Source organism: Ursus americanus, chromosome 30 (assembly GCF_024610735.1).
Source record: "Ursus americanus isolate L20-20 chromosome 30, mUrsAme1.1.p, whole genome shotgun sequence".
Lineage (NCBI taxonomy): Eukaryota > Metazoa > Chordata > Mammalia > Carnivora > Ursidae > Ursus > Ursus americanus.
Genome location: NC_142156.1, coordinates 24,313,596 through 24,340,314, shown reverse-complemented (window position 1 = coordinate 24,340,314; position 26,719 = coordinate 24,313,596). Strand labels below are relative to the sequence as shown.

At 57.9% G+C, this 26,719-nt stretch overlaps 1 protein-coding gene across 3 annotated transcripts in view; it reads right to left on the bottom strand.

Annotated features, from left to right (window-relative positions):
* Nucleotides 1-26,719, bottom strand: part of LOC148107458 (uncharacterized) — a 62,559-nt gene that overhangs the window by 30,228 nt on the left and 5,612 nt on the right. Inside the window, exon 1 of one of the 3 annotated variants that reach the window (XM_087857443.1) lies at nt 13,524-13,742. The exons of the other annotated variants lie outside the window; for them this stretch is intronic. Coding sequence (XP_087713569.1) covers nt 13,524-13,677 — 154 coding nt within the window. The 5' untranslated portion in view covers nt 13,678-13,742. Of the gene's footprint in view, nt 1-13,523; nt 13,743-26,719 lie in introns of those variants that run through there. 3 annotated transcript variants of the gene reach the window in all.

Below are 26,719 nucleotides of genomic sequence, written 5' to 3'. Positions count from 1 at the left end.
CCGACCAGCCGCAGCATCAGAAGGAGTGGGCTGGACAGCCAGGACGCAGCTCCCGACCAGATGCTGACACGTGCACTGGCGCTAAATGAAGGAATTCCTGTTTGTTGAATGCAGTGTGACAGCGCGGCGGTCAGGGGACGTGAGATTGCTCATCGGGGTGCACGCGGACGGTTCAGAAAGAAATGACCGGACATAAGCGGTTTGCTTCACAATGCTGCGGCCGCGCTGCCCATCCCCCCACTTCCCGCTGAGGCTCCCGACCCTCCCCACCTGCTCTGGGCCCAGGACGTGTGCCGGGGTGGGCGGCGACGGCTCGCCGGGCGGGAAGCACGCGGCCCACATATCAAGGCTCCAGGAAGAGAACCGAGACTTCACACCTGGAGGCTTCTGCATGGTGAAAACTGTAACAAAACACCGGGGGACCCATAGTCACTGGGACAATGCCCGTGGACTCATGTGAAATTACAATGAGAACTTTGAGTGTATCGTGGCCCAATTTTGTTTCCAAGTCTGCGTGTGGCCCGATACGTGGGAAATTGCACACGCAGAGAAAGAACCAGCAGGAGGCCCGCAGGTGGGGTCTGGCGGCCCGGGACTCCACGCGCCCTTCCTGTTTCCCTCGATGCTCCTTCACTGCTCTGCTTTTTCTCCCGAGGGGGGTCTGGCCCTTGGAGGAGCCCCAAAGCTGCATGGGTTCCAGGTCGGGGAGGGAGAGCTGCTCCCGCTTCGGACGGCAGGCCCGAGCCCTGGCCCCCCTGGCCCGGCACGAGGGTCTGGAACCGCCAGGACGACACCAAGCCCGGGAGGGGCCCGCAGCCTGCCGAGCACCCACCAGAGTCTCACACGGCCGCAGAGCCAGGAGTTGCCCGGGGCTGTGGCTGGTGGGGACACGTCGCACACGGGAGGCCCTGAGAAGCTGCTGGCCTGGCGGCCTGTCCTGCCGGAGTCCCCGCACACGGCGGCTGCGGCCCAACCCCAGCTTCGCAGCCCTGCTGGGAGCTCCAGGCCTGTGCACCTCCTGCCCCGTCCCCAGGACCCCCTCTCCCAGGAATTCTGGGCCAGACGCCCCCGCCCTCACCATCTGCAGGCGGCCAGCCTCAGCGGACCGCGGCCAGCCTGCAGGAAGGCCACAAGGGCCACACCATAGCCACGCTGCCGTGAGAGGTGGGCACGGTCTGACCTTGTGCTCCGTCCCGAATGCCAGGTCAGGGGCAAAGTCAGACACAGACGCGCACATGGTTCCTTTAATCCAGGGGGAGGTGGATTCCTTGTCAGACGAGGGAGGGGCTCCTGACACTTTCTTTTGTTTGTTTAACCCACGGCCTGTCATCCGGGTCCTGCAGGAAACACACCCGGAGGTTCACACCAGACACGTGGAAGAAGGTCTCCTTAGGGAGGACCCAGCACAGGAGTCAGGAGACCCAGAGAGGAGCCCGGGGGAGCCATTTCCAACCCCCGCCTGCAGGGCAGGGAGGGGACGGTGCTGCTGGGTCCTGGAGAGAAGGGGGGCTCCCAGGCGCTGAGGCCCTGAGCTGGCGATCACCGCCCCCGCCCCGGGCGCAGCCCCAGCAGGGAGGACCCCAGCCTCTCTCCACCCGCCCCCGTCTCCTGGGAGTGCCCACTGCTGGGGCCTGAACATGAGGCAGGAGGCCGGGAGCCGGGCCACAGCGCCCCCAGGTCCTGGTTCCGCGAGGGACTGGGGTGAACGCGGTCGCGGTGCAGCCTGGATCTGGAGGGCGGCAGAGGGCGACCTGGAGACGCCCCGAGGTCTCACCTGGCAATGCGGGTACCCGGGTGCTCCTCACAGTCGGAGTCTCGGCAGTGCCGGACTCTGTCCGCCAGGCCACGGTCAGCGGCCCCTTGGAGGGGACACACGCGACGGCCCCCACGGCCCCACCCGGATGCCTCCTCCGTGTCCCCCGACGGCCCTGTGCCGTCTGAGTGCGGGACTCTCAGGTCCAGGCTCCGCGCCACACGGCCGGAAACCAGAATCTCGCTCTCTCCTCACACCGCCCGGTTCCACTGAGACCAGCAATAAAGAGAGAAAGAAAAATAAACCTGCCCGCAGAAAAATAAGAAATGGGTTTAGCGCCTTTGGCAAAAAGAGCCCAGAAATGCAATAATTTTTTCCCCTTAACATCACATCCACAGGCTTTTGTGGAGGAAGTATTTGTTCAGCTCCCAAAACGAGCAATCATGAGACGCTGTTGGAGTGAAAAGCCTCTGGTCTGCGGAGGAATTCAACTGTGGAAAGTCCAGATCTCCAGACCCGGGGCTTGGCCGCTTCCCAGGGGCGGGGGGGCCCCCCCAGGGAGAGACGAGGCAGGGAAGGGACCCCGCTGCACAGCTGACCCCACGAGCAGGCTCCCCGCCCCCCCAGGCCCAGGCGCACGTGGCCGTGGTGTCCCCCGGGGCAGCTGATGCTGGGGAGGCCACAGGGGGGTCCCTTCACCTCGCGGCCACCCTGCACACGGAGCACAAGCAGCTCGCGAACCCCCTGCTCTCGGTGCCTGCGGGCAAACCCCCGGACGGGACACGCGGGGTCACACGGTATTTCCGCGCTGGAGTCTCCGTGACTTCCCCGCTGTGTCCGTGGCGGCCGCGCCATCCTGTGCGCCCGCGGCCTCCTGCCTCCTGACAGCAGCGCTCCGCACTCGCGTTCGCCGTGGAACAGCCTGTCACGTGCTAACTGCCCAGCTGTGTGTCGTCCTTGGAGGCCTGGCCGTTCCAGTCCTTCGCCCGTCTTTCCCCGGACTGTTTCGTGGCTGAGCTGCACGAGTTGTCTGTTCTGGGCATTAATCCCTCGTCGGGACATGAAGCTACCGTCTCCCATTCTGTGGGTGGTCTTTTCACTCCCTTGATGGAGCGCTTCGATGCCCCCCACTTTCGCATCTTGTGGAAGCCCAAATAGCTGTGTTCTAGGGGCCTGTGTCTTGGGCGTTCTCTCCACTAAATCCCCGACAAGTGCATCGCCACGAATGCTTGCTCCCCCGTGTCCTTCTAAGAGTTTCACAGTCTTCGCTCCCACGTGGAGGCGTTTGGCCCGGTTTCCGCTGAGCTGGGTCTGCAGCGTCACGTAAGGACCCTTCCTGCTCTGCGGGAACCCAGTTTTCCCAACGCCGCTCGTTACAAAGCACACAACTGTCTTTCCCCGAATGGTCTTAGCACCCTCGTTGGAAGCTGTTTGACCAAGTGTATGTGGGCTTGAAATTCCTGGGTTTTCTCTTCCCTTCCATGGGTCTATACTTGTGTTTTATGCCACAACATCATTTCTATTGCCGTATTTTTGCAGTAAATTTTGAAATCAAAAAGTACGAGTCCTCCAACTTTGTCGAAATTATTTTGACTATTCTGGGTCCCTTGAAATTCCATTTGGAATTCATAATGTATTTTTCTCTCTACAAAACAGGGTTTTTAGGACTCGCGTAGTGACGGCATTGACCTGAGACCGCTCCGGGCGTGGTGCCGTCGTGGCAATGCCAAGTCACCAGCCCGTGTGCACAGGACGTCTGTCAGCATACTGATGCTTTCTTCACGGTCTTCGCTCATATTTATTTCCAAAGACCTTACTCTTTTTGGTGCCATTTGAAAGGGAAGTGTTCTCTTTATTTCCTTTTGGAAAGCTTGTCGTCCGCGTATCGAGCCACGAGGGACTTTCGCAGGTGATTTGTGTCCTGCCACCCTCCCGAGTCAGCGCTAGCGGCTGTCTCCTCCATCGCTGTCTTTAGAGTTTCCTGCACGTAAGCCCGTGTGGCTGTGAACACGGGGACCTTGGTGCTTCCTTCCCGGGGTCTCTGCTATTCTTCCTCTGGTCCAGCTGCTCCGGCCAGAACCGCGAGACGACGGGGACGAGACGTCGCTGCAGCAGGTCCCGAGCTCCTGACCCTGGACGGAAGCTCTCGCTCCCTCCCCGCGAGGGCGGCAGCCGGGGGTCCACACACGGCCTCCGCTACGTGCGGAGGTCTCACCCCAAGTTCAGGAGTTTTCATCGTGAAAGAAGCCTGCGTTTGTAAAGCCCCTTCTCTGCCCCAGGCGAGAGGACCACGCGTTTCCCGTTCGTGCCGTCCACGTGGTGTGGGACCCTGACGTTTGTTCCTTGCGTTCCCTCTGCCATCAGGGACCCACCCGCCGTGGGCTCTGATGAGGGGAGGGGTCCTCTCCTCAGGCTCGCCCCCTGCATACGCCGTCGGCTCCCTCTGGACGCGTGACGGGTCCCGAGGAGCCTCCTGTCACAGCCCCGCTGAGGCTGGAGCTGCAGGCGGCAGGTTCAAGGTCTAGGATTTCAGAGAAGAGCAGTTGTTGTGAACACAGGGGGGCTGAGACGGGAACCCGCCTCCTCCTGACTCCGTGTCCGCGTCGCCGTGCCTTGGCGGGAACTGTCACACCGCTGTGGCTGTGTCCCCGGGTCTCCAAGCTCCTGACACAGCGCGAGGACGGGGCACGTCTCAGTGCAGCCACGGCCCAGGTCCCTGTTTCCGCAGCTGACGGGGGGCGGCCGGCACGGAAGGGCCACGGGGCAGCACGGACGTGGATCTCCATGTGCCGCAGCAGGCTCAGCACAGCACCGTCCCCGAGAGACGCGCAGAGCCCGAGATGGACCAGCGAAGAGCGGGTTCTGTTCCGTGTCGGGCACGTTGCTATGGAGTCACCCCAGCTTCCCGCTGAGGGACCCAGTCTGTCATGGTCGCAGGCACGTACGGAGCCACCTCCCGCCCGCGGGGTGACCTCCGCCACTCACACGAGCTGGGGAGGCCAGGACCGCGCCCCGCAGGCCCCACAGTGTCCCCCCACATCTTACAGCCGCTGCAGACGGCCTGTCCCCGACACCCGCAGAGCGCGAGGTACGTTCAGAGGCCTTAACCAGGCTCCCTCGGCTGGTGCCTGTGGTTTCCATTTTTCCTGGTCCCTGCTCACACCTGTCTGAGCTCCGCTCCTCCGCTGGAATGAGGGCCTTACCGGCTGACGAGAACCGGCACAGACGCTGAACTCCCCGGAGACAGGCCACTGAGAAGTCTGTTCCGTTCACCGCAAAGATGCGAAGCCACACAGCCCAGGAGCCTCGGGACACGTGGCCCTGCTCCCCCAGAGCCTGAGCGCAGGAGGCCCCGAAGCCCATCTGCTTCCCAGCAGGACACGGGCTTTAAAATGACGCCCCTTCCACCAGGCACGACCCGCCCCGGAGCAGTGTTGGGACGAGAGCGGACGGACCCACAGCTGGGGGAGAAACAGGGAACTTGGAGGCACCACACTCTGCCTGCGTCCTTCCACAGGTCCCCGAGGCCAGGACGCTGGGTGTCTCCTACTTGCCCAGGGCTCATGTGAGTGGACTCTGGGCGGCTTGGCCCAGGTGCCTCTGAAATGCCCACAGGGCAACCGAGAATGCCTTTAATCTCCTTCGTGTCTACTGGTTTTTAGGGAGGACTGACTGCGCGGGAACAGGGGGATGTGAAGCCACGTAAACAAAGCCAGAATCGCCAGCAAGGACGGCAAAGGGAAGCAGAGTTCGGTGCATCTGTCCCCGGAGCCGACCCACCCCAGGCACGGATCCGGGCCCCCTTCTCTGGAACCGCCCGTTCCTGCGGCCCTTCCTCATTTCTAACCCTTTGCTTTCAATCCGTTGCCAGACACACGGAGCGTGTTTCCGCGGGGACGGCTGCGCCTGCGGATTTCAGGGGAGAAGCTGTCCCCCACGGGAGGGCAGCGGGGTCCTCTGCTCTGACAGCCTCGTTTCCCCACCTGAGCGCAGGTTACCAGCTGCCCCCTGTGAAATCTACCTGGCTGTGCCCCTGCGATTCCTAAGTTAAACTTCAATACAAGGGAAAACCAGATCTTCCCCTGAGATAACGGAGGGCACTCAGGAGAAGGACTGTGACAGGCCCCACTGTTTTCATCAGCTTCTCCTCCTGGGACAGGGTTCTGTATCCCAGCCCTGCCCAGCTCAGACATGCCCGGTGACCTCGCTTTGGCCAAATACGTGTGGGAGGGAGTTCTGTGCGCCACTCGGACCAGAAGCTTTAAGAGGCCCTCCCCACTCCCTTTCTCTCCCTCCTTCCTCCCTCTGTCTCTGCTTCTCCGCCCCCCCCCCCCCCCCGCCTTCCTCCCTGCTCTTGCCAGGCCTTTGGTTGGTGGTGTCTTACCTGTGCTACTGGAGGGCATCTCATGGGCAAGAGACAGAGGGGAAGGGCCTTGGAGGGGCAAGACCACAGCACTGGGGTGTGTTAAAGAGGATTTGTAGTGGGAAGAGGGAGCAGGGGGAGGGAGGAGGGGAAAGGGGGAGACAGAGAAGAAGGGGGAGGAGGAATGGGGAGGAGGAGGGGGAAGGGGAGAAGAAGGAGGGGAAGGAGGTGGAAGGAGGTGGAAGAGGAGGAGGAGAAGGGAGCCAGAGCTGGAGCCAGCAGAGTGTGGGCCTGGAGCTCCTGCCCTGAGGAAGAGCTGGGAGGGAGGGAGGGAGGGAGGGAGGCAGGGAGGCAGGGAGGGAGGGAGGGAGTCGGAAGCAGGGGCAGGTTAGTGAGGTGAGGAACTGAGTAGGGATGTGCAGACCACACTTGACAAGTGGCTGGAGGTCGGGATGAGCAGGCCCCCATGTCTGCACCGTCCTCCTGGTCAACCCTCCCACTGCACACACCGCACCGGTATGACGGCCTTTGCTAACTTTCTTTTTTCACTTTTCATCTAACAAATCACTTTTAACAAGCGGAATGTGAAACAATACCATTTACATTACAACCCCCAAATGGAATATCTAGGTATAAATCTAACAAAATATGACGAGATCTATAGGAGAAAAACTATAAAACTCTGATAAATGAAATCAAAGAACAGACAGATATTCCGTGTCATGAACAGTGAGACTCAACACCGTCAAGATGTCAGCTCCTCCCAAGCTATCTATGGATTCGACGCAATCCCAGTGAAATCCCAGCGAATTATTTTGTGACTATTAACAAACTGATTGTAAAGGTTATAGAGAGAAGCAAAAAACCCAGGAGAGTCAACCTGATGTCAGAGGAACAGAGGAAGGTGCACCTGGGGGCTCAGTCAGTTAAGCGTCCGACTCCTGGTTTAGTGCAGGTCATGATCTCAGGGTCGTGAGATTGAGTCCCGCGTTGGGCTCCGTGCTCACCGGGGAATCTGCCAGGGATTCTCTCTCTCGCTCCGCCCCTCCCCCTGCTCACGCTCGCTCTCTCTCCCTCAAATAAATTAAAAAAAAAACTTTTATAAAAAGGCACAGAATAAAATTATAGGACCGATGGTCTGACTTCAAGCCGTGCACACAGCGTGGCATTGGTGAGAGCAGACACCTAGATCGACGTGCAGAGCCCAGCAACAGACCCACACTGACACCGTCAACTCATCGCTGACAAACAGCAAACAATGGAGCAGAGACAGTCCTTCAACAAATGGTGCTGGAACAACTGGACATCCTCACCTAAAAACAGACTGAATCCAGACACAGAATTCACTCAAGATGGCTCATAGGCCTGAAATGCAAAACTCCAGGGTTTCTAGAAGATAACTCAGAACACCCAGGTGACCTGGGGCAAGGTGACGGCTTTTCAGCTCTGACACCAAAGACACAACCCATGAAGGAAATAATTCATAATCTGGGCCTGATAAAACTTAGAAACCTCTGTTCTGTGAAAGGCTGAGTCCAGAGACTGAGCAGACAAACCACGTCCGATAGGGCGCGGTCATCCAAAACAGAAGGACTCCTAGAACACCGTAATAAGAGAACAACCCGATTTAAAAATGGGCCAAAGACCTTAACAGACCCTCACCACGGGAGAGCCACAGCTGCCAAATAAGCACGTGAAAGGGCCCCGCATCACCGGGGAGATGCAGGGCAGGTGAGATACCGCCACACGCTTACTAGACTGGCCAACGTCCTGAGCGCCGACACGGCCGCTTCCTGAAACCGGACCCTACCACACACCACTCCCAAACTACCTTGAAGACCCGAAGCCATAAAACTCCTAGAGCAAAACAGGGGAACAGCTCCTTGACGGTGGTCTTGCTGAGGATTTCACGGATAGGACACGAAAAACAAACACGCGGGCCTACGTCAAAAGGAACCATCCACAAACTGAAAAGGTAATTTAGAGAACGGGAGAAAATACTGCAAACTTGTCTCGGATAAGGGCTTGGTATCCAGAGTACATAAAGAGCGTCGAACTCAGTAACAACCACCACAGAGACAATCGGACTTAAAAACGGGCAGAAGACATGAACAGACATGTCTCCAGAGCAGACATACAAATGGCCAACAGACACGTGAAGAAATGCTCCACGTCACTCGGCATCAGAGAAATACAGATCAAAACCCCTCTGAGATCCCACCTCACACCAGTCAGAACGGCTAAAATCAACAAGTCAGGAAACGACTGAGGTTGGCGAGGGTGAGGAGGAAGGGGAAGCTTCCTACACTGTTGGTGGGAATGCACCTGGTGAAGCCGCTCTGGAAAACAGTGTGGAGGGTCCAAAAATGGAAACGTCCGATGATCCAGCAGCCCCATTTGGGGGCGTATTTCCGAAGGAAGTGAAACGGGCTAGAGACATCTGCACTCCCACGTCCACGGCAGCATCCTTCACAACCGCCAAGATACGGAGACGACCTGAGCGTCCATCCACAGGTGAATAAAGAAAATGTGGTCCACACACAATGGGATATTATTCAGCCACGAGCAGAAGGGAACCCTGCCATTTGCAGTAACTTGGATGAAGGGCATTATGCCCAGGGAAACAGGCAAACAGAGAGAGACACGTACGTAGAATCTAAAAGGTCCAGACTCGTAGGCAGAGAGTAGGGTGGTGGTCACTGGCGCCTCGGTGGTCGGGGAAACAGGGAGATGCTGCTTAAAGGACACAAACTTCCCGCTTTACGGTGGCTAAGTTCTGGGGGTCTACGGTTCAGCACGGGGATTAGAGTTAATAACGCTTCATTATATACTTGGAAGTTGCTAAGACAGATCTTAGATGTTCTCGCCACACAAAAGAAATGGTAATAACGAGCTATGACGCAGGTGTTAGCTTTTCCGTTATGTACGTGTTGCAAATTAACACCTTGGACTCGCACAATGTCAATTATAAGTCAACAGCCGGGAGACGAAGAGAGACAGGAGGAGCCTGAAGCGGCATCACTGCGCGAGAGCAGCCCCTTGGGAAAGGCCACCAGCTGCGTGAATCCGACCACGGGACACTGTGGAAAAGGCAGAGCTAAGAAGACACTGAAAGGACCGGGGCTGCCCGCGGTTCGGGCCGGCGGGAGGGAACGTAACCGGACAGAGGATTTCCAGGGCGGGGAGAGCGCTCTGTGTGACCCCATCCGGCGGGTCACTTCTGTCACACGCTTGTGCACCCGCGGCCCACAGAACGTCCTACACCAGGAGCGCGCGAGTAGCACACCGTCGACTCTGGGGGGTGATGGCCTGTCCACGTAGGTTCAGTGCTAACAAATGCCCCATCTGGGGGGTGTTGATAATGGGGAGGCCATGCACGGGGCAGGGAGCAGGTGGGAAATCTCTGGACCTTCCTCTCAGTTTTGTTGTAGATAGACCTAAAACTGCTTTTTAAAAATTTTAAAATAATGACTCACTTTTTACTTAAACACATGAAAATGGGTCCAAGCAGCCCTGTTAGTAAAAGCTCCCCAAACACAGCAGCCGCCGAAGGCTCGGAGCCCCAGGCCCCAGTCCGGCTGGGAAGGAGGCAGACTGGCAGGGGTCAAGGAGGGGCGGAGGTCAGGCTGCCCCGGCGGAGACTGCTATTCCATCGGGAGACTGATGGAGACGTGAGCAGGGAACCCGCTCACGTGGGCGTCCCTGAGCCGCCGCAAGTCACCTCCTGGAAATCCAGAGGAAACGTGATCAAGACTCAACTCCAGTCTCTTCCCTCCACAGGGACGGCTGCGGGCACAGGGGCCCAGCCCCCCGTCCCTGGCTGGGGCTGAGCTGGCACAGCCCCCCTGATGACACAGCTGGGAGCCAGGCTGCCAAATTCGGGGTGACCGTCCACAGGCTGCCCAGGGACTCTCCACAGGGAACAGGCCCGGCAGGAGTCCTGGCGCTGTGGTCGGGAGTAAACCCACTGAGGAGTTCAGGGGACTGAAGACGGGGTGGGGGGACCTCTGGAGAAAGGTAAATCTGAGGTCCCGCCCTCCCCGCCCCCCTGACTCAGTCTCCATTTCAACAAACACCCCCCGTGACCCCCACACGGCACTGGATTGGAGAAGCACTGGTCTGAAAGACGCCCAAGGAACTCTTGGGAGCCCTGCTGGCTAACCCCTCGCGTCCCGATGGGAGGCTGGACGGTGGCCCTCAGGGAAGCGCTAAAGCTTCCACCCCACGCGCCTCGGCAAGGTGGACGGCGCCGGCCTGTCCATCTGCGGGGTGAGGGGTCATTACAGTCAGGAGCTCAGCTACCTGCTGAGCAGACGGATCGGGGACGGGGCCTGACCTCATTTTGGCTTTCACCGTGTGTTTGAAGGAGCACACCTTGTGCCAGGTGCAGCCCCTGCCTGGTCTCACTTCGGGAACGAGTTATCACCCCCAGTTTGCAATCGGGAACCCTGAGGTGCAGACAGGTGCAAGGACAGGCCCCAATCACACCTCCAGGGGGCGGCAGCCTTGGGGTCAAGCCCGGGGCCCTGACCTCTGCCCCTCAGCAGCCTCCGCTGGTGACCCGGTGCTGCCTGCCCAGCGAGGGCACCTAGGCCTGGGCATGGGGACCACCTGCTCATCCCTCTGGGGGGCCCAAAGCCCCCACCGGAACCGCCTGGAGCCTCAGACCCGTGTCCTGCAGGCCAAGGGGGGGCTCAGTCAACACTCCCAGGGCGGGGCGGCCTCTCCTGGGGGAACGATCAGGCCCCGCTGAGGACGCTGCTGGACAGGAGACCCCGCCGCGGGAGGCAGGCACGCGGTTACTGCCTCGACCTCGTCCCTACGCACGCGATGATCACGGGGCTGCAGGACACGCTGGCGCTCCCCAGGCTACCCAGCCAGCCAGCCAGCCTGTGGGAGAAGCCCCCAGCAGCCCCATGGTCCAGGGCCAGGGAGCTCCGAGCCCGACTGACGGAGGACGGAACTGGGTGCTCACCGTGTTCTCCGAAGCCCCTGTCCCCGCTGTGCTCCCGCTCAGCATTCGGGCCTCCCCCAGGCCGGACTCACCCCTGCATCTGTGAACTGCCCCCAGCCTGCCGCACCCCTGATGCCCAGCCCGGCCCCCAAGGCTCAGAACTCCAGCCTCTGCTTCAGTGAGCCTTGCAACCAAGGGGACCAGTGGGGGCGTCTCTGCCACCAACCCCGCGCCTGGCTCCTGCCTCCCTCTCCTTCTCAGGGTTGGGGGATATGCCGCTCCCACCTCCGAAGACCCCCAGACGCACACGGCTGGTGATGCTGCCTGGGGGCTCATGCTGCCTGGGGGCTCGGAGCATCCAGGACCTGCCCCCCGGAGTCGGGGTCTCTGGAGCCTGAGAAACGCAGTCTGCTTCCCTCCCTCGGCCTTTCAGAGAAAGTCAGAAACTGACTTTCATTTGAGAATTAATATTCATTAAAAATCTAATATGGATTTATGGTTGCATTTGAGGAGAAATCAAGGGAATAAATAATCCAAAGTCTTCACATGCTTTGTCCTTAAGCAGAAACATGTCCAGCGTGATTTTTATGCTTCCTGCTGAATTGCTTACATTAAGACCCTCGGCCACCTGAGGTCTCCTCTGCAAACCACAAGTACAGCCCCCGGGGTCCCTCCCCTGGGGTGAGGCTCTCGCGGGCAGCACTGGGCAGGAGGCAGGTGGGAAAGAGCAGAGTCGGTTCCTGGGGCATGAAGCTCAGGTGCCCTGTGAGGGCTGCAGGTCAGGCACCCAAGGGTGTTCTGGGAACCTCACCTGAGAACCCTCCCCAGGCCCCCTCTCCCCACCCCTGCGGGGTCTCTTACAAGCAGGAAATATCCTGGCCTGGTCAACAGAGCCCACATCGTGCCAGCCTCTGTGCTGCCCTGGCCTCACTGTGAGCCGCCGGGAGCCGGTGCTGGGGTAACTTCCTGGGGGAACCTGGGGGTCCCTCCCGCCACAGTCTCCAGGCAGAGCTAACGGCAGATGGACAGTCCCGCAGGGAACAGGTGTGGCTCCCAGCAGGGCCTGCAGGCCGGGGGACCTCCTGAGAACGGAACTGTGTCCTGCCATCTTGGCATGTGCCCACCTGCCACCCCAGCGAGCAGAGTCAGCGACCCAAGCACCTGCTCTGCCCCCCCCAGCACCTGCTCCACCCAGACCCTAGCCCCCAGGTCCCCGTCCTGACACCCGGGTGAGGCCAAGCGGGCGGCCCCACGGACAGAGCTCCCTGGGCTTCCTCCCTGCCCTTCCCCACGTGTCACAGAGGGACTGGGGGACTGGGGCGGTCCTGGGGTCCCGAACCAGAAACAAGCCTTCGTGCCTGACAATCCGTCCATCACACACACACACCTGAGGCCCACAGAGGCTCCCGTCTGAGTCTGATCTCAAAACACGGACCCTGTGCCGACTGCTCAGGGAGGGGGGACTCCATCAGCACGTCCTGAGTCGTCACAGAAGAGAACCCTCCTGAGCGACCCCACCGTGGGCTGGGGCCCGGCGTCTCCGAGGGCTGCCTCCTCCCAGGGGCCCCTGTGCTGGGGCGTCCCCGTCCAGGCTCATCTGCACAGGCTGGACACTCCAGCCCCACGATCAGGGCTCCGAGGTCAGCCCAGGGGCCGGCAGAGGGAAGGGGCACCTCCCTCCCCGTTAGTGCACTCTGTCCACACACGCTAAGTGAGGGTCGGCCCCAAGCTGGGTGCTGTCCCTGCCCCAGCGATGGGGTGGAGGGTCCAGGGCACAGACTCCGCCCTCTGGAGCCCTGGTGCATTGGGTGGGGTCCAGGGCCTGGCACTCTCAGACCCAGGAGCAGCTGCAGAGGCAGGAGGTCCTCGGGCCCCACCCCAGACCCTGAGGCTGACTCTGCAGGGAGGACCTAAAGCTTCCCCAGTGCCACTGCACACATTTATCACCAGGGAAGCCTCATGGGGACCCGGTCAGGTCCAACCGCTGCCCAAGGACCGAGCCCCTGACTGCAGATCCATCACCCATGTCTGCTTGGATCCTCCCGGGGACGGGGAGCTCACCACCCGTGAAGCAGCCTCCCATGGGATGGTGGGAAACGCCTTCCTGCTGGCCCAGCTCTGCAGACAACACTGCTCCATCCTGCACCCCCACTTCCTGCTCTCCTGAGTCTGGTCTCCACCTGAGCCCCTGCCCCAGCCACCCCTGCTCCCAGACAGCTCCCCACATCCCCTCAGGCCCCAGAGAGGCAGGCGTCCCAGGACTCCTGGTCCTGTGCTCCCTCTGCCCACAGACACCCCCCCCTCCCGCCCCTGCAGCCTCAGGAGCAAACTCCCCACTGCCCACACAAGGCACCAGGCAGGGTTCCATCTGACAGCTCAGAAGGGAACCTTCGAGGCCCAGAGGGGTCCCGCCAGATGCTGGGCTTGCTTTCTGCCTGTTCGTTGCCTCTGACCTGCACCGATGTTCATAATGCAAGGGAAGGACTGAATCCTCAGCCTGGCGTCCGGGCTCTGCTGCCCCCGCACGTGCAGCCCCCCGGGGTGAGGGCTAGGAAGCAGGTCACCTTGTGGTTCCAATCTCAGGCTGGACTCTGAGGCAGGAGCCATGCTCTGCCTTCCAGAAACCTCTGAGCCTCTCTCTCTCCAAAGGAGCTTAATTCAAGCCCCTCCTCCTGCTGCTCAGACCTGCAGTTAAGGCCACGGAACAGAGCAAACACACCTGCCCTTCATGCTTGGGCTGAGCTGCCCCTGGGAGGGCCCCGCCCCACGCTCGGGGCATTGACTGCAAAGCCACTCACCTGGGGACCCAGGCAGGTGAGAACGATGCACGGGGACAGGCTTCCTGCCCCACGGCCAGCCCTGAGTTCAGCAGGGGGCACGAGGACACGAGCTTGGGGACCCAGGTGTCCCGTGTTGGAGAAACAGCTGCTACAAACCCCGGTCTCTGCAGACAGGCGAGCCCCGTTCCCGCAGGCAGAGAAACAGTCTGCAGGTGAGAGCAGGGGACGCCGTCAGCCTCCCTCCCAGGGCCCCCGGGGCCCAGGCCTGCTCCCCATCACGTCCGTGGGCTCAGACCCCTGAGGGCAGCTCTCCTGGGTCCTCACCTGGGGGGGGTAGCCTCTCCTGGTTGGAAACTCACTGGGGGACCTCACGGGGGTGTGGTCCTTGCTTAGGGGCCTCACCTGGGGAAACCTTACCTGGGGAGACCTCACCTGTAGGGAGCCTCACAGGGGGTCTCACCTGGGAGTCCACACTTGGGGAGACCTCACCCGGGTAGGGGGGACCTCACCTCAGGGGAAACCACACCTGGTGGTTTCAGGGGAAACCTCACCTGGGGTCCACATCTAAGGAGGGGTCCACACTTAGAGGGCCTCACCTGGGGATCCTTGCAGGGGTTCTCAGAGGCCTGGACTGTGGGAAGGGCCTGAAGTCTCCCGGCTGCGGCCTGAGATGCCGGAAGAGGTGTCTGGGACTCGGGCAGGCCTCTTCCTGGGACCACTGACCCCAACTCACTTCTCTTCTGTCGGGCTCGGCGTGGGAGCTCAGGGGCCTCGGGCACTGCAGTTCCGGCGGGGCTGCAGACTCGTCCTCGGGGCCCAGGAGGGGAACTCTTCTCCCCCAGCAACGCTGCCTCTGCTGGGCGTCTCCGTCCCAGGCGGCCTTGTGCTCAGCGGACAAGCAGACAAGCGAGCTCAGAGCGGGAGGGTCGGCACCTGACCGAGGGCCCAGGTGTGAGCTCGTTAACTTGTTGACCTAAGAGTTTGTCTGAAACAGATTCGCAGGCAGGGAAGGGGTTAGTGTAGACACACCATGGGTGCAAGGACGACATCCCCGGGTTGGTGCAGACACAGCCGAACATGAGAGAGACACCCCCGGTCAGTGTAGACAATGATGTCTGAGCATGTATCTCCCGGGGTCACGCACACGTACCTCCCCGGGGTCTTACGGCTGGTGCACACTTGGAATGCCCCCTCTGGAGCAGGTGTCTGTCACCTGCAAACCTCCTCGTGAGCGCCCAGGTCCAAGCTGCCATTCTCTGCTCCGCCCCGGGGCCCTTCGCCTGGAGGGCTGTTCTCTCCTCCTTGACCCTCTCGCCCCCTCCTCCCGCAGCGCCCGCACATTTGGGTCTGTGCGCTACGTTTCCTTTCATCTTTCTACGGAGAGTTTCCTTTGTGACCTTTCCTCCCAACACTGCGCTTACAGGAACTGCACTTAAATGGGGCCAACATTTCAGTATTTAACAATTCAAAGCTTGGACACGCTGTCAGGCCAAGTAATTTAGTGACAGAGGGGAAGCGCAGGCTGCCTTCACCAGTAGATCATGTTTTGCTTTGACTCTAAACCATCCTTGCATTTGTGCAAGGACACTGTCCTTCCTAAAAATAGCTATGACTTTTACAAGGCTGTTCAGCGCTCCGAGCTAATATGATGGCGCGAGGACAATTCCTGCGATGATAGACGTCCTCGCCACTTATAAATTCACGGGATGTTTACCATTATAGATGAATATGACCCAAGGACGCCGCCTCTCCTAACACACGGGTGATGGCTCTGCCCTAACAGCCCCAAGACCTCCCGCTCTGCCCATCATTACTGGGATCTTAGCTCTGGGACGGGAAGGGGGGGTGGGGGGAGCTTGGCGTCTGCTCTGTCTCTGCAGACGCTCTGGGCTCCTCCCCCCAGAACTCGTGCCGGTTTTTACTGCGAGTGCCCGTCAGTCCAGCTTTACCCCCGGAAGTCGGCTTGCACGTCCAGAGGCCTCTGAGGCCACTTCTAGGGGGAGGAGTGGGTGGTTTTGGAGGGAGAGGAGGGCTCGGTACCTGGGCCGTGTGTAAGCCAGGCCACATATCCGGTGTGCACAAAGGAACTCTGCGAGTCTGTGAGCCCTGCCTTGAGCCCCGGCTCCTCCATGGTGAGAAGCCTCATCTCCGATGGTTCAGACTTTCTCTGGGGCTCCTGAGGGCAGTGAGTAAGGACAGGTGGTTCTCAGGCACCATTTACTAGAGACGTTGGTCTCAGGGCTGCGGGGAGTGTACAGGGAACCTGCCAGGAACGTTGACACACCAGGGACTGAGCAAGGACAGGAAGCCCTCCGCCTGCAGGCCTAGGGGTCAGGGAGGAGAAGGGTGAGCCCAGGGAGGGCAGAGGTCCTGGAGGGATGCCATGCTGCCCCTCAACCAACCCCAGTGGAGGCAGCCGTCAATGGTGGCTACGGTGCGTGCCAGGGGTCCGGCTACCAGGCCGGAGAGCAGTGCAGCTGTATGGCCAGCACGTGCAGGACGACCAGCCCGCTCGGTCAGGTGGTGTCCCTCCGAGGCTTCATCCTCGAGCTGCGGGATTGTGCAAAGCAAACAGGGGAGGGTGGGTGCGGGGTGTGGGGCTGGTGCTGGCTCCATGCGTTCATAATCATCAAGGTCCCACGGCTCTGGGTTCACCTTGACCACTGGTCCATGCAGGTAACGGCTTCAGCCGCACCACCTTGACTGGGATGCCCACGTAGGTGTTTCTCTACCTCCCCCAGCCCAGGATCCTTTGGGGTCACTGATACTCAGGGATGTGAGCAGCGTCCTCATCGCACAGCCCCGCTTGTGTGCAACTCAACTGTTCCACAGTACCAGCTCCTCCCTGGAAGGCAGTGTTGGTGGGGTGGAGAAAGAGGTGTCATACGGGTTAATGCATTAATTCATTTGAACTAATTCATTCATTCATTCTAATTCATTCATTCATTCAAGTGTAAGTAGGGCCATTTCTGATAATTAGCAAGATCCACCAGCAGGATGTGGGGTAGGGAGTCCCGTCGCTGCAGGGACATGCTGCGGGATCTTGGGCAAGCCCCTTCTTTCCGCCCTCCCTTCCTTTCTTTCGTGGAAAGCTGGGCTCAGACTGAGTCCCAACTCTGGGCTTTTATGGGCAAATAGAAACAGGACGTACGGCTTGAAGATCTACATGGTGAAGGGGAGTTTGTGCGAGAGGAAACCATCTCCCTGGGGACACACGAGATTCTGGACGGCACATTCAGTTTCCAGCATGACAGGAGATCTGCCCAAGCAAGGATCCATCCCCGTTTGTGGCACATAGATGTGCAAGGGTATTAGCAACTTAACAAGTAAGCGTCTGGATAAAAAGGAGCATTTCGTAAGTGATGGATTTTGATGGCAACATGAAAGAGAGATACTGCTCTTATTTTCTTTTTTCTGGATCAGTAGAATATTATTACTAATGTTCTAGAACCCAGATTCCTACTGGAACATGGTGTGCTGAATTTTATAAGCAAACCATCTGATTCCCTCCCTTTGCTGGGAACGGCGGGAGGGCGGCCCCAAAGCAGCCTCCAGGCAGATGCTGAAAGTCAAGGCCTGAGATTCCCACCCTCCTTTGTAGCTCTGAGTGGCCTCAGACTACTCACCCCAAATCCACTCAGAAACCTGCTGCCCAGCAAAGCCCGCAGGCAGCCTTGTGAGCCAGGCTCCTTTGACTCCGAGCCCCAGCCCCACTCCTGCTGCAAGGCCTCTTCCGGCCTCTGCTAATGAAAAGGAGGCTCCCTCCCCCACCTCCTTCGCCCAGGGTCACACACCCATCATTAGATGTCTTTATTTAGAGAGCTCTCCTGCCCGGGCCTGCTCCCAGGGCAGACTGGTATTGATGTAAAATCCATCATTTAATGGGCCTGGACACTTAATCAATGAGGCAACATGGAGCCCCGTGTGACTCAGAGATGCCAGGAGCACAGGCAAGGCTGGAAGAGCTTCCAGAGTGGGCAGAAGGGTGGTTTTTATTTTTTAGCCTAAACCATCCAGACTCCAGCAATCAGCAGTTTATTCCATTTATGTTGGCACTGCAGCAAGATCCCACTGCACCTGAAGTATTCGCACATGTACTCATTCAGTAACTCCACATTCATTCCCTAAATACTTCTGTGCCTACCACGTGCCAAGCACGTCCTAGATACTGGGGAGAGCACTCTGCCTGAGTTTACGTTCTCATGATGAAATAATGATGGTGGTGATGGTGATGGTGGTGGTGATGGTGATGGTGGTGGTGATGGTGATGGTGACGATGGTGGTGATGGTGACGATGACGATAGTGGTGGTGGTGATGGTGGTGGTGACGATGGTGACAGTGACGGTGGTGATGGTGATGATGGTGGTGATGGTGGTGATGGTGGTGGTGATGGTGACGATGGTGGTGATGATGGTGGTGGAGGAGACGGTGGTGGTGATGATGACGGTGACGATAGTGGTGCTGGTGATGGTGATGGTGGTGGTGACGATGGTGACAGTGACGGTGGTGATGGTGATAATGGTGGTGATGGTGGTGATGGTGATGATGGTGGTGGTGATGGTGACGATGGTGGTGATGATGGTGGTGGTGACAATGGTGACAGTGACGGTGGTGATGGTGATGATGGTGGTGATGGTGGTGATGGTGGTGATGGTGACGATGGTGGTGATGATGGTGGTGGTGGTGACGGTGCTGGTGATGATGACGGTGACGATAGTGGTGGTGACGATGGTGACAGTGACGGTGGTGATGGTGATGATGGTGGTGATGGTGATGGTGGTGATGGTGATGGTGGCGGTGGTGACAATGGTGGTGACAATGGTGGTGATGATGGTGGTGGTGGTGGCAGTGGGAGCAGCAGCAGAGGAAGCAGCAGAGGAGTTATCATACAAGTAAACACCTACATAGCATTTATATGCACCAGACACTATTCTAAACACCTCACATGGGTTAAATCAGCCAACTGATGCCCTAACGCCTGAGATAGGTGCTCTCGTTACCCCAACCGACAAATGAAAAACTGAGGCACAGTGAGGCCAAGTCACTTTTCCAAGGTCACATGGGAAGTGGTGATGTTGACACTCAGAGAAGGCATCTGTTCTGGAATTAGTGGACTCAGAAACTATACTCTCAACAAATAGGCAAGTAATCTCAGTGGCAAATATGTGAAGCAAGTGAAAGAGAGTGATGTGACTGTGACTTGGTGTGTGGAGGCTGCATGAGACAGGAGGTCAGGGAAGGCCTCTCTGAGGAGGTGACACGAGTTGAAACTGGAAGGACGGGGTTTGTGGGAACAGTGTTCAGGCAAGCAGAACAGCAAGTGCAAAGGCCCTGAGGCAGAAGTGAGCTTGCCGTGTTCAAGGACGAGCAGGAAAGTCAGAGGGGCTTCAGCAGAATCCGCAAGGGGATGGCGGGCCCTGACTCAAGGAGGCAGGCAGGGATATGCTGTGCAGGGCCCCGCAGGCCGCAGGCCGTGGGACACAGCGTGGTGCTTTCATAGGTGGATGACCGCCGGAGCCCTTGCAGGAAAATACTTCACTCATTCCTTTACAGTGCAGGCTGGCATGCCAAGTCTGGACCGTGGAGGGAAGTAGGGGTCTCTGGGGTGTCCTGGGGCACAGACACTGCTCTCCAGCATTTATAAATAAACTCTGTGCAGTGAGCGAGAGCCTTGTTTGCCGTTATCATGTTTTGAAAGATCACTTTTAACAACCCATTTCCAACAGCTCGTTCCCTGACCTGTCCCGGCACACTAATTTGCAAATCAAGGAAAATGTGTTCACTTGAGTAGGTTACTGAAAGCCCAGGGTTGGGAAATTAGATCCAGTTCATGCTTCTGCAGAATTCTGTCCATGTGGGACTCAACGGCACCACAGACGCCGTGTTCCCCTCCCAGGTCCATGGGAGACATTGTGCAGAATTTATAAACAGGACGCTTTGCCCGCACGGAATCGTCCCAGGCTCCTTGGAGGCCTGAATCAGCCAACACCCATGCAGGCAGGACCAGCAGGCAGACGCGGGCGGGCTTTGCCATCACGGGCAAAGCTGCGACTAAACATCCCCTTCCCCGGCTCCTGCCACCTGCAGGAGAACCCCACTCAGAGGAGAAGAGCGGAGATGAGAGAGAGAATAGGAAGCCCCAACACTCCCGGGGTCTACAGTAAACTCCTCTCACGTTTGCAGGCTTTATTTTTCACTTAAGCCAGTCTGAGTTAGAATTCTGTCCCTTGCTGCTGAAATGGGCCTGAACCAGTACAGTTACTGAAAAAAGGGAAGAATTAGCTAAAACACAGCAACTAGCAGAAAGGAATGTTCACTCCTTCAAACTGACAGATTCGGTGTGGTTGATGAGAAGAGAAAAGGCTTCTTATCCAGAGTGGGTCACTGCTGCCGCCACCCACCGAGAATCTCGCGGGTGCCCTCCGGACCACCTGCAGCCTCCCGGGGGACCAGCGATTGGGGGACTCCAGGCAATCTAGCGGGTTGGGGGCAGGGGCGACACTGATTTTCTGCTCTCTGCATTCCCGCTAATGGTCTTTATCCACACAGCGCACTTCCTGTTCTGCCAAGATAAACTCTCATTCACAGGCTCATTAACCCCCTGCCGTTCTGGGTTATTGGATGGGATGTCCTGCGGCTTAGGGGCCCTCGGGGAGGCGTGCGCTGAATCGGGGCTCCATGCTGCCGTTCCAGTCGGCCCTCCAGGGACTCAGATATGCCTCTCACCAGCACCCAGCACGCCAGGCTGGGACCGAGCCCCAATTCCATCACCAGAACCGGGCCTCGGGGAGGGTCTGCTGTCCCCCCACCTGTCCTGTGCAAGGGGGGACCACGTTTCCTACCCCCCCCATACACACACCAGACAGAGGGCAGAGTGCAATGCATGGGGGCTGCTCTACTCAAGTCAATGCGATTTACTGCTCTCCAGGGAAGGAGCCCAGATTCTCGCTCAGTCTGTGAGGGGGCCAGGCTTAGGCGGAAAGACCCACAGGGATCTTTGGGTCAAAAGAGAGAGACTTGTTGATCCTTAGGATGTGACCTGATGAATCCCTTCTGTATGGGCCTCAGTTTCTGTCCCCATAGAGGAAAGGAGTGGGAACAAGCTCATTCAAACATTCAGCACATATCCATCCAGTGGCAGCATTGCGCTGGACACCGGGTAAGAAGGAGTATTTGTTCTGCACGGAGCTCACAATCTACAGAAGTTCTACACTGAAAAATAATTACATAAAACCAATGTCAGTACAAATTGCGGTATGTGCTAGAAATACGACCAGCCCTCAAGGCAGCGGAAAATGAAGGACGGACACAGAGGGGCAGTGAATGCACTTCCCAGGCAGTGATATTTCAGCTGAGACCTAAAGGATGACTAGAAATGAGCCAAGACAGGAGAGGGTGGCTCAGCTCACAGGAAGACATGTGCAAAGGCCCTGAGGCAGCAGGAGGAGGCCAGTGTGGCTGGAATGCAAGAGGAGAGGAGGTGACAAGGTGTCGAGAAAAGGGAAGGAACCACAGCATGAAGGACCCTCTTGGTGGAAGGACATACTCCCAGGACAGTCCCGGTGGCCATCTGTGGACATGGTGTAAGTAGAAAGAGTGGCCCCTTTTGGTCTTGGAATTGTCACGGTTTGGATACTGAATCATGTGGCAAAGAACCAGTACAGTTACTAAACCAGTACAGTTACTGAAAAAAGGAAAGAATTAGCTAAAACACAGCAACTAGCAGGAAGGAATGTTCACTCTTTCAAAGTGGTGTGTGTGCACACGTGTGTGGGGGGGGTGTAGGGTGTGTTACAGGTGTGCATTTTCAAAATGCCGTGCAGGAGGGCGTGTGGGTTGTGGACTGGGAAGGGGACATAAAACCTGGGGTTCCTTAAGAAGATTCCACCCCCCCCCCGGGGCGCCTGGGTGGCGCAGTCGTTAAGCGAGTGCCTTTGGCTCAGGGCGTGATCCCGGCGTTCTGGGATCGAGCCCCACATCAGACTCCTCTGCTGGGAGCCTACTTCTTCCTCTCCCACTCCCCCTGCTTGTGTTCCCTCTCTCGCTGGCTGTCTCTCTCTCTGTCAAATAAATAAATAAAATCTTTAAAAAAAAAAGAAGAAGAAGATTCCACCCCCCCAACCCCGTCACTGCACTTCCCCTCAGTTGATGGAGAGTAGCTCAAGGACAAAGGTTTTGACTATTCATTTAAATTTAGGCGAGGCCTACGCAGGTGCTTGGCTTTGAGAACTGCATTTCGAGAGGCGTGCTGGATCTGGCCACTCCCACAGGTGCCGTGATGACCCACTCGTCCCATAGCAGACTGCCCATGTCTGGGGCAGCCTGAGGCGGCGGGACACTCACGGGGTCTGGTCAGCAGGTGGACCAGGTGAGAGCCTGTGTGCTCGAGGACCGCCCTCCCTAGCAGTGCCATCCTGGTCAGCACAGTGGAGCCAGGCCCCTCTCTCCCCTGCAGGGTCTGGGAGGGGACAGAAGCGACAGCTCAGCGCAACGCCGCTTCAAAGGATGAGGGAGGCTGCACCTGCAGCAGATGGGGGTGGGGTGGGGAGAGCTGGGGTCCGCCACCCGCCTGCTCCCACCTTCCGTCCCCGCTGGCTGCCAGCGCCAGTCAGGGAGCGCCTGAGCTGCGGCACAAGGAGCGACCATGGGACCTTCGCAGTCACGTGGCTCTTCTCTCCGGACCAAGGCAGCTCTCGCAGGCACGTGACGCAGCCTTTTAGGCAAAGGCACAGAGAACGTTCCCAGGTGACCTCCCACAATGTCGCCTACATTTTATCTGCTTATACAGCGAGTCATCGTACCATGTTTGGAAATGGATGGAAGTGGAGACAGGACGAGGTTAAAAGCCCTGCACATCTGTGTAAGACGAGCTGATGCCACGGGGTCTGCGAGAACACGTGTTTGCTCTTCTTGAAGTTGTTTGTGATTGTGGCCAAGTACCATTACATGAAACCTGCCACCTCAACGGTTTTTGAGCGCGCAGTCCAGCGGCATGAAGCCTACTCACGTCGTTGCGCGACCTCACCGCCTACACGGTGTCGCCTTGCGGGACAGGAGCACTGACGCCCCAGCCCCCGGTCCCCGCCACCCACGCTGTCTGTGCGTTTGACTCTCCGGCACCTCACACAAGCGCAATCAGACCGTAGCCGTGTTTTTGTTGGTTGTAGCGGGCGTCAGACTGTCCGTCCGACGTCGGGCGGAATAGTGTTCCACTCTGCGCATGCACCACTTTCTTCCGCCGGGGCTTGCTGGGCTGCTTGCACTTCTAGCTATTGGGAGTGAAGCTGCCGTGCATATGGGTGTGCAAACATCTGCCGGAGCCGCTCACACCTGAGAAGCTCGTGCTGTGTGACCCGGGTCACCTCCTTCAGCCCCACCCATCCCCACTGAGAGCATCCCCAGTGAACGTCCCCAGCTTCAGAGTTCCACAGTCGACTGTTGACACCCGCATCCAAGGTGGCAGCTTTGAGCGTAAAGACATCAAGGGACACCAAGGGGCAAAGCTTTGACAATGGCCAGGGGAAATCGGCCAGGTTTGACCTCTGGCCATGCCCTGGGGTCCTGACCTGGGCTGCCCCAGCGGTGACATGTCTCCACCCAACACCCCTCGTCTTGCCTTGTCTCTGCTCTCCATGGGCGACGTAGTTCTGCACTTGGCTTCCCGTGCCCCACACGCCTCCCGGGCTCAGAGGGCCTCCCCACCGGATTCCTGAGAAACCCAAAGGGCAGTGGCTGCACAGTCTTCCCAAAGACTGGTCTCGAGGAGGGCTGTCAACATGAGGGTGTGCCACTCCCTGCGACCTCCAGGACCCACCACTGCTCTCGAAGTGACCTGCTCACCCCAGGCCAGTGTCCTGCAGCTCCTGGGAGAGGCGCCCGAACCCCACACCAACCACCCAGACATGCAGAGAGACCCAGACGTGCTGCTGAGCTGACAATGGCCACGGCCCCCTGTGGGGAGGAGGACGCAATCACAGGGGTGCCCAGCAAAGGGGCTTCAACAGACCCGGGGCCGGGGAGATACACGTCCTGCCCTATTGACCCATGTCTGCTGCTCCCTTCCTCCCTCCGAGTGTTCCTCCGTCCCAGCAGGTCAGCGGTGCAGGCTCCCTGTGTTAGGGGAGGACGCTGGCTCAGATCATTCTGGCTTTGATGTCCACGCTTGAGGGGGCCGAGACGACCCCGCACAGCCAGAAGGTTTGGAAGCAATGTCAGTGAGGAAGGGGAGAGGTGAGGGACAGGTAGGGTGGCCTGATTCAGCGAATAAAGGATATGGTGTTAAATTTGCATTTTCGGCAAATAATACATGTATTTGTTAGTATAAAAACATTACGTGAAATTTTTTTGTAAAGATTTTATTTTATTTGACAGAGAGACAGCCAGCGAGAGAGGGAACACAAGCAGGGGAGTGGGAGAGGAAGAAGCAGGCTCCCAGCGGAGGAGCCTGATGTGGGGCTCGATCCCAGAACGCTGGGATCACGCCCTGAGTCGAAGGCAGACGCTCAACGACTGCGCCACCCAGGCGCCCCCTACGTGAAACTGTTAGGACATATTTTTAATAAAAGTAAATTGCCTGGAAATAGAATGTAAATGGGAGTCCGGTGCTGGATCTGCTCTCTCTCCGTAGCTCCCCAGGCTGTGACCCCCAAGAGAAGCAGGGAGAGAACAGCCTCAGCTGGAGCTTGAACTTGAGTGTAAACCTTAATACTGATCGGAAATTTTCTCCAAAATGACTGTTTCAAACCCAAGTGATTGGGTTACCTTGGAGAAAACTGATGAAGGTAGAAATCATGATGATGAGATTAAGGGGGGAACCGGGGCTTTTAGAGACACTCGCGATCCAGTTCGAGAGAGGAAGGTAATCATATTCTGCACAACTGAGTGGGACCGTGCATCTCACACACATTTGCTGGGGAGCACGGACGGCCTCCAGCTCTCAGGGGACTTGGGGGAGACTCTGGATTCCAGAAAAGGGAGCTCGGCTGCGGCTCTGAACAGGGCCAGCCGTCAGACCATCTCCCGTCCCGAGGAGGGGTGAGGTTTTGTGTAGATCAGCAGGGCCGCCTGAGGCACTGGTGCCCGCCAGGCTGGGCACGGAGCAGCCATTCCAGCCCAACCTCCGCGGCTCCAAGAAAAGCAAAGGGGCCTGGTGTCTACCCTGAGCGCGGACACAGCGGGAAGAGCAGGGGCCCCACTCTGGGGCCACCTGGACAAGGACAGAAGGAGGAACATGTGCCGGACCCCTGGGAGCCCACCTCCCCTTCACAAACGGCCTGCAATTTACATCCTTGACATTATGTCCAGGTAAGGTTTCACACTTAATGACCGTCACACAGAGAGGACTGAAAGAAAAGGACCTTAAACCCGCATGCCTGGACCGGACGCGCCACCTGGCCAGGTTATAAATGGATTTATTCAATAAATTCTCAAATAACCCTGCAAACAGAACAGAGTCCAGTGCACATTGGGACGCTAAAAATATTCAATGTTAAATGTAATCCCCTGTGGATGCTACTAACGAAAAACTGATTAAAGACTTAATTAAAAGAAATGAAACAACAAATATTCAGAAAAAATTCAGGCGGTCCGCAGCTCTGCACGTGTGCGCGGGTACGAAGAAGTCAGATAGGAGATGAAGGGGGAAGGAGCAGCGGTAGTAATCCGCACCGTAAGGTGCGTGACCCGGTCTTGGTATTCCTTTACTTTCTGTTGTTTGTGTTTTTAATTCCGTATCGAATTATAACAAATAGGAAAGTGCACACGTTGAACGTTAACAGCTCGAGAAATTTTCACACAGCAAACGCACCTGGGCAAGCGGCATTGGCTCAAGACACAGACCTTCAGCAGCCCCTCCCCACGCCTCCCCCCTCCCCCAGGTCCTCCAGGTCCTGACCGCTAACACTGTGCGTGCAAGTCACTTGGTTTTAAACACATGACAAGGGACGATCCTCGGACCACCCTTGGACAGTCCTTTCCATTTGTTGGTCTTCATTCCTTGACATCCGCCCAACGACCTTTACCTTCGCGCCACCTGCCGTGACCCTGCGGTCTTGACTACCCTCTCCACCCCCAGCGTCTCGTTAGCCACTATTCCACTTCTGACCATTCACTCCACAGATGTAGTGCCTGCAGCCCAGGGTCTGGCCGCGGTGACCCCGTGACAACATCAGGTCTACTGAGTTCTCACTGTCCACGTCTCCCTGTGCCCCACTGCCCAGCTCACCTCCGATTCAGCACTCACCAGACACCATTAGCTGCCCTGCCCCCTCTCTCTCCACTGTGCTCACAGGCAAAGCAGAACTTTATTTAAACCCAGCTCCCCACTTCACCTGGACCTGCCTCACATTCTGTGCTAACCAGTCTCGTTGTCAATTCAAGTCTTTGGATCTCAAATTGCACCCCTGCACTTCTCTGACAAAGTTCATTTCCATTCTCAAAAACAATGCTTTCACTTTCCCTTCTGTCCTCGAGCTTCCCACGTGCCTTCTCTTCTCCAATCTCAGCTGATCACCTGGGCTCATAGTTCACGGAGAAAACAGACACAATTAGACAGCTGTTTCCCCAGCTTCTCACCACCAAACCTTCGTTTCACCGTCCTGTGCACCCATGCCTTCCGCCTTCTCTTGGCGCAATGTTTGGTGTGTGCCTTCCCCTCGCAGCATCCAATCCCTTGTGCATGCCCTGGACCACTCCTCCTCCAACCGCCTCACAAGTTCTGCTCCGGTAACTCTCCCCTCTACTGCACCAGCATCAGCTTCACCCTCTACTCTGGATCTGTCCTGCCAGTGGACAAACATGCCTCCTTACCTGCCATCTTAAAAATTTAACCTTCTCTTGATGTCTCCTATCTGGCTCCCACCCTACTTCT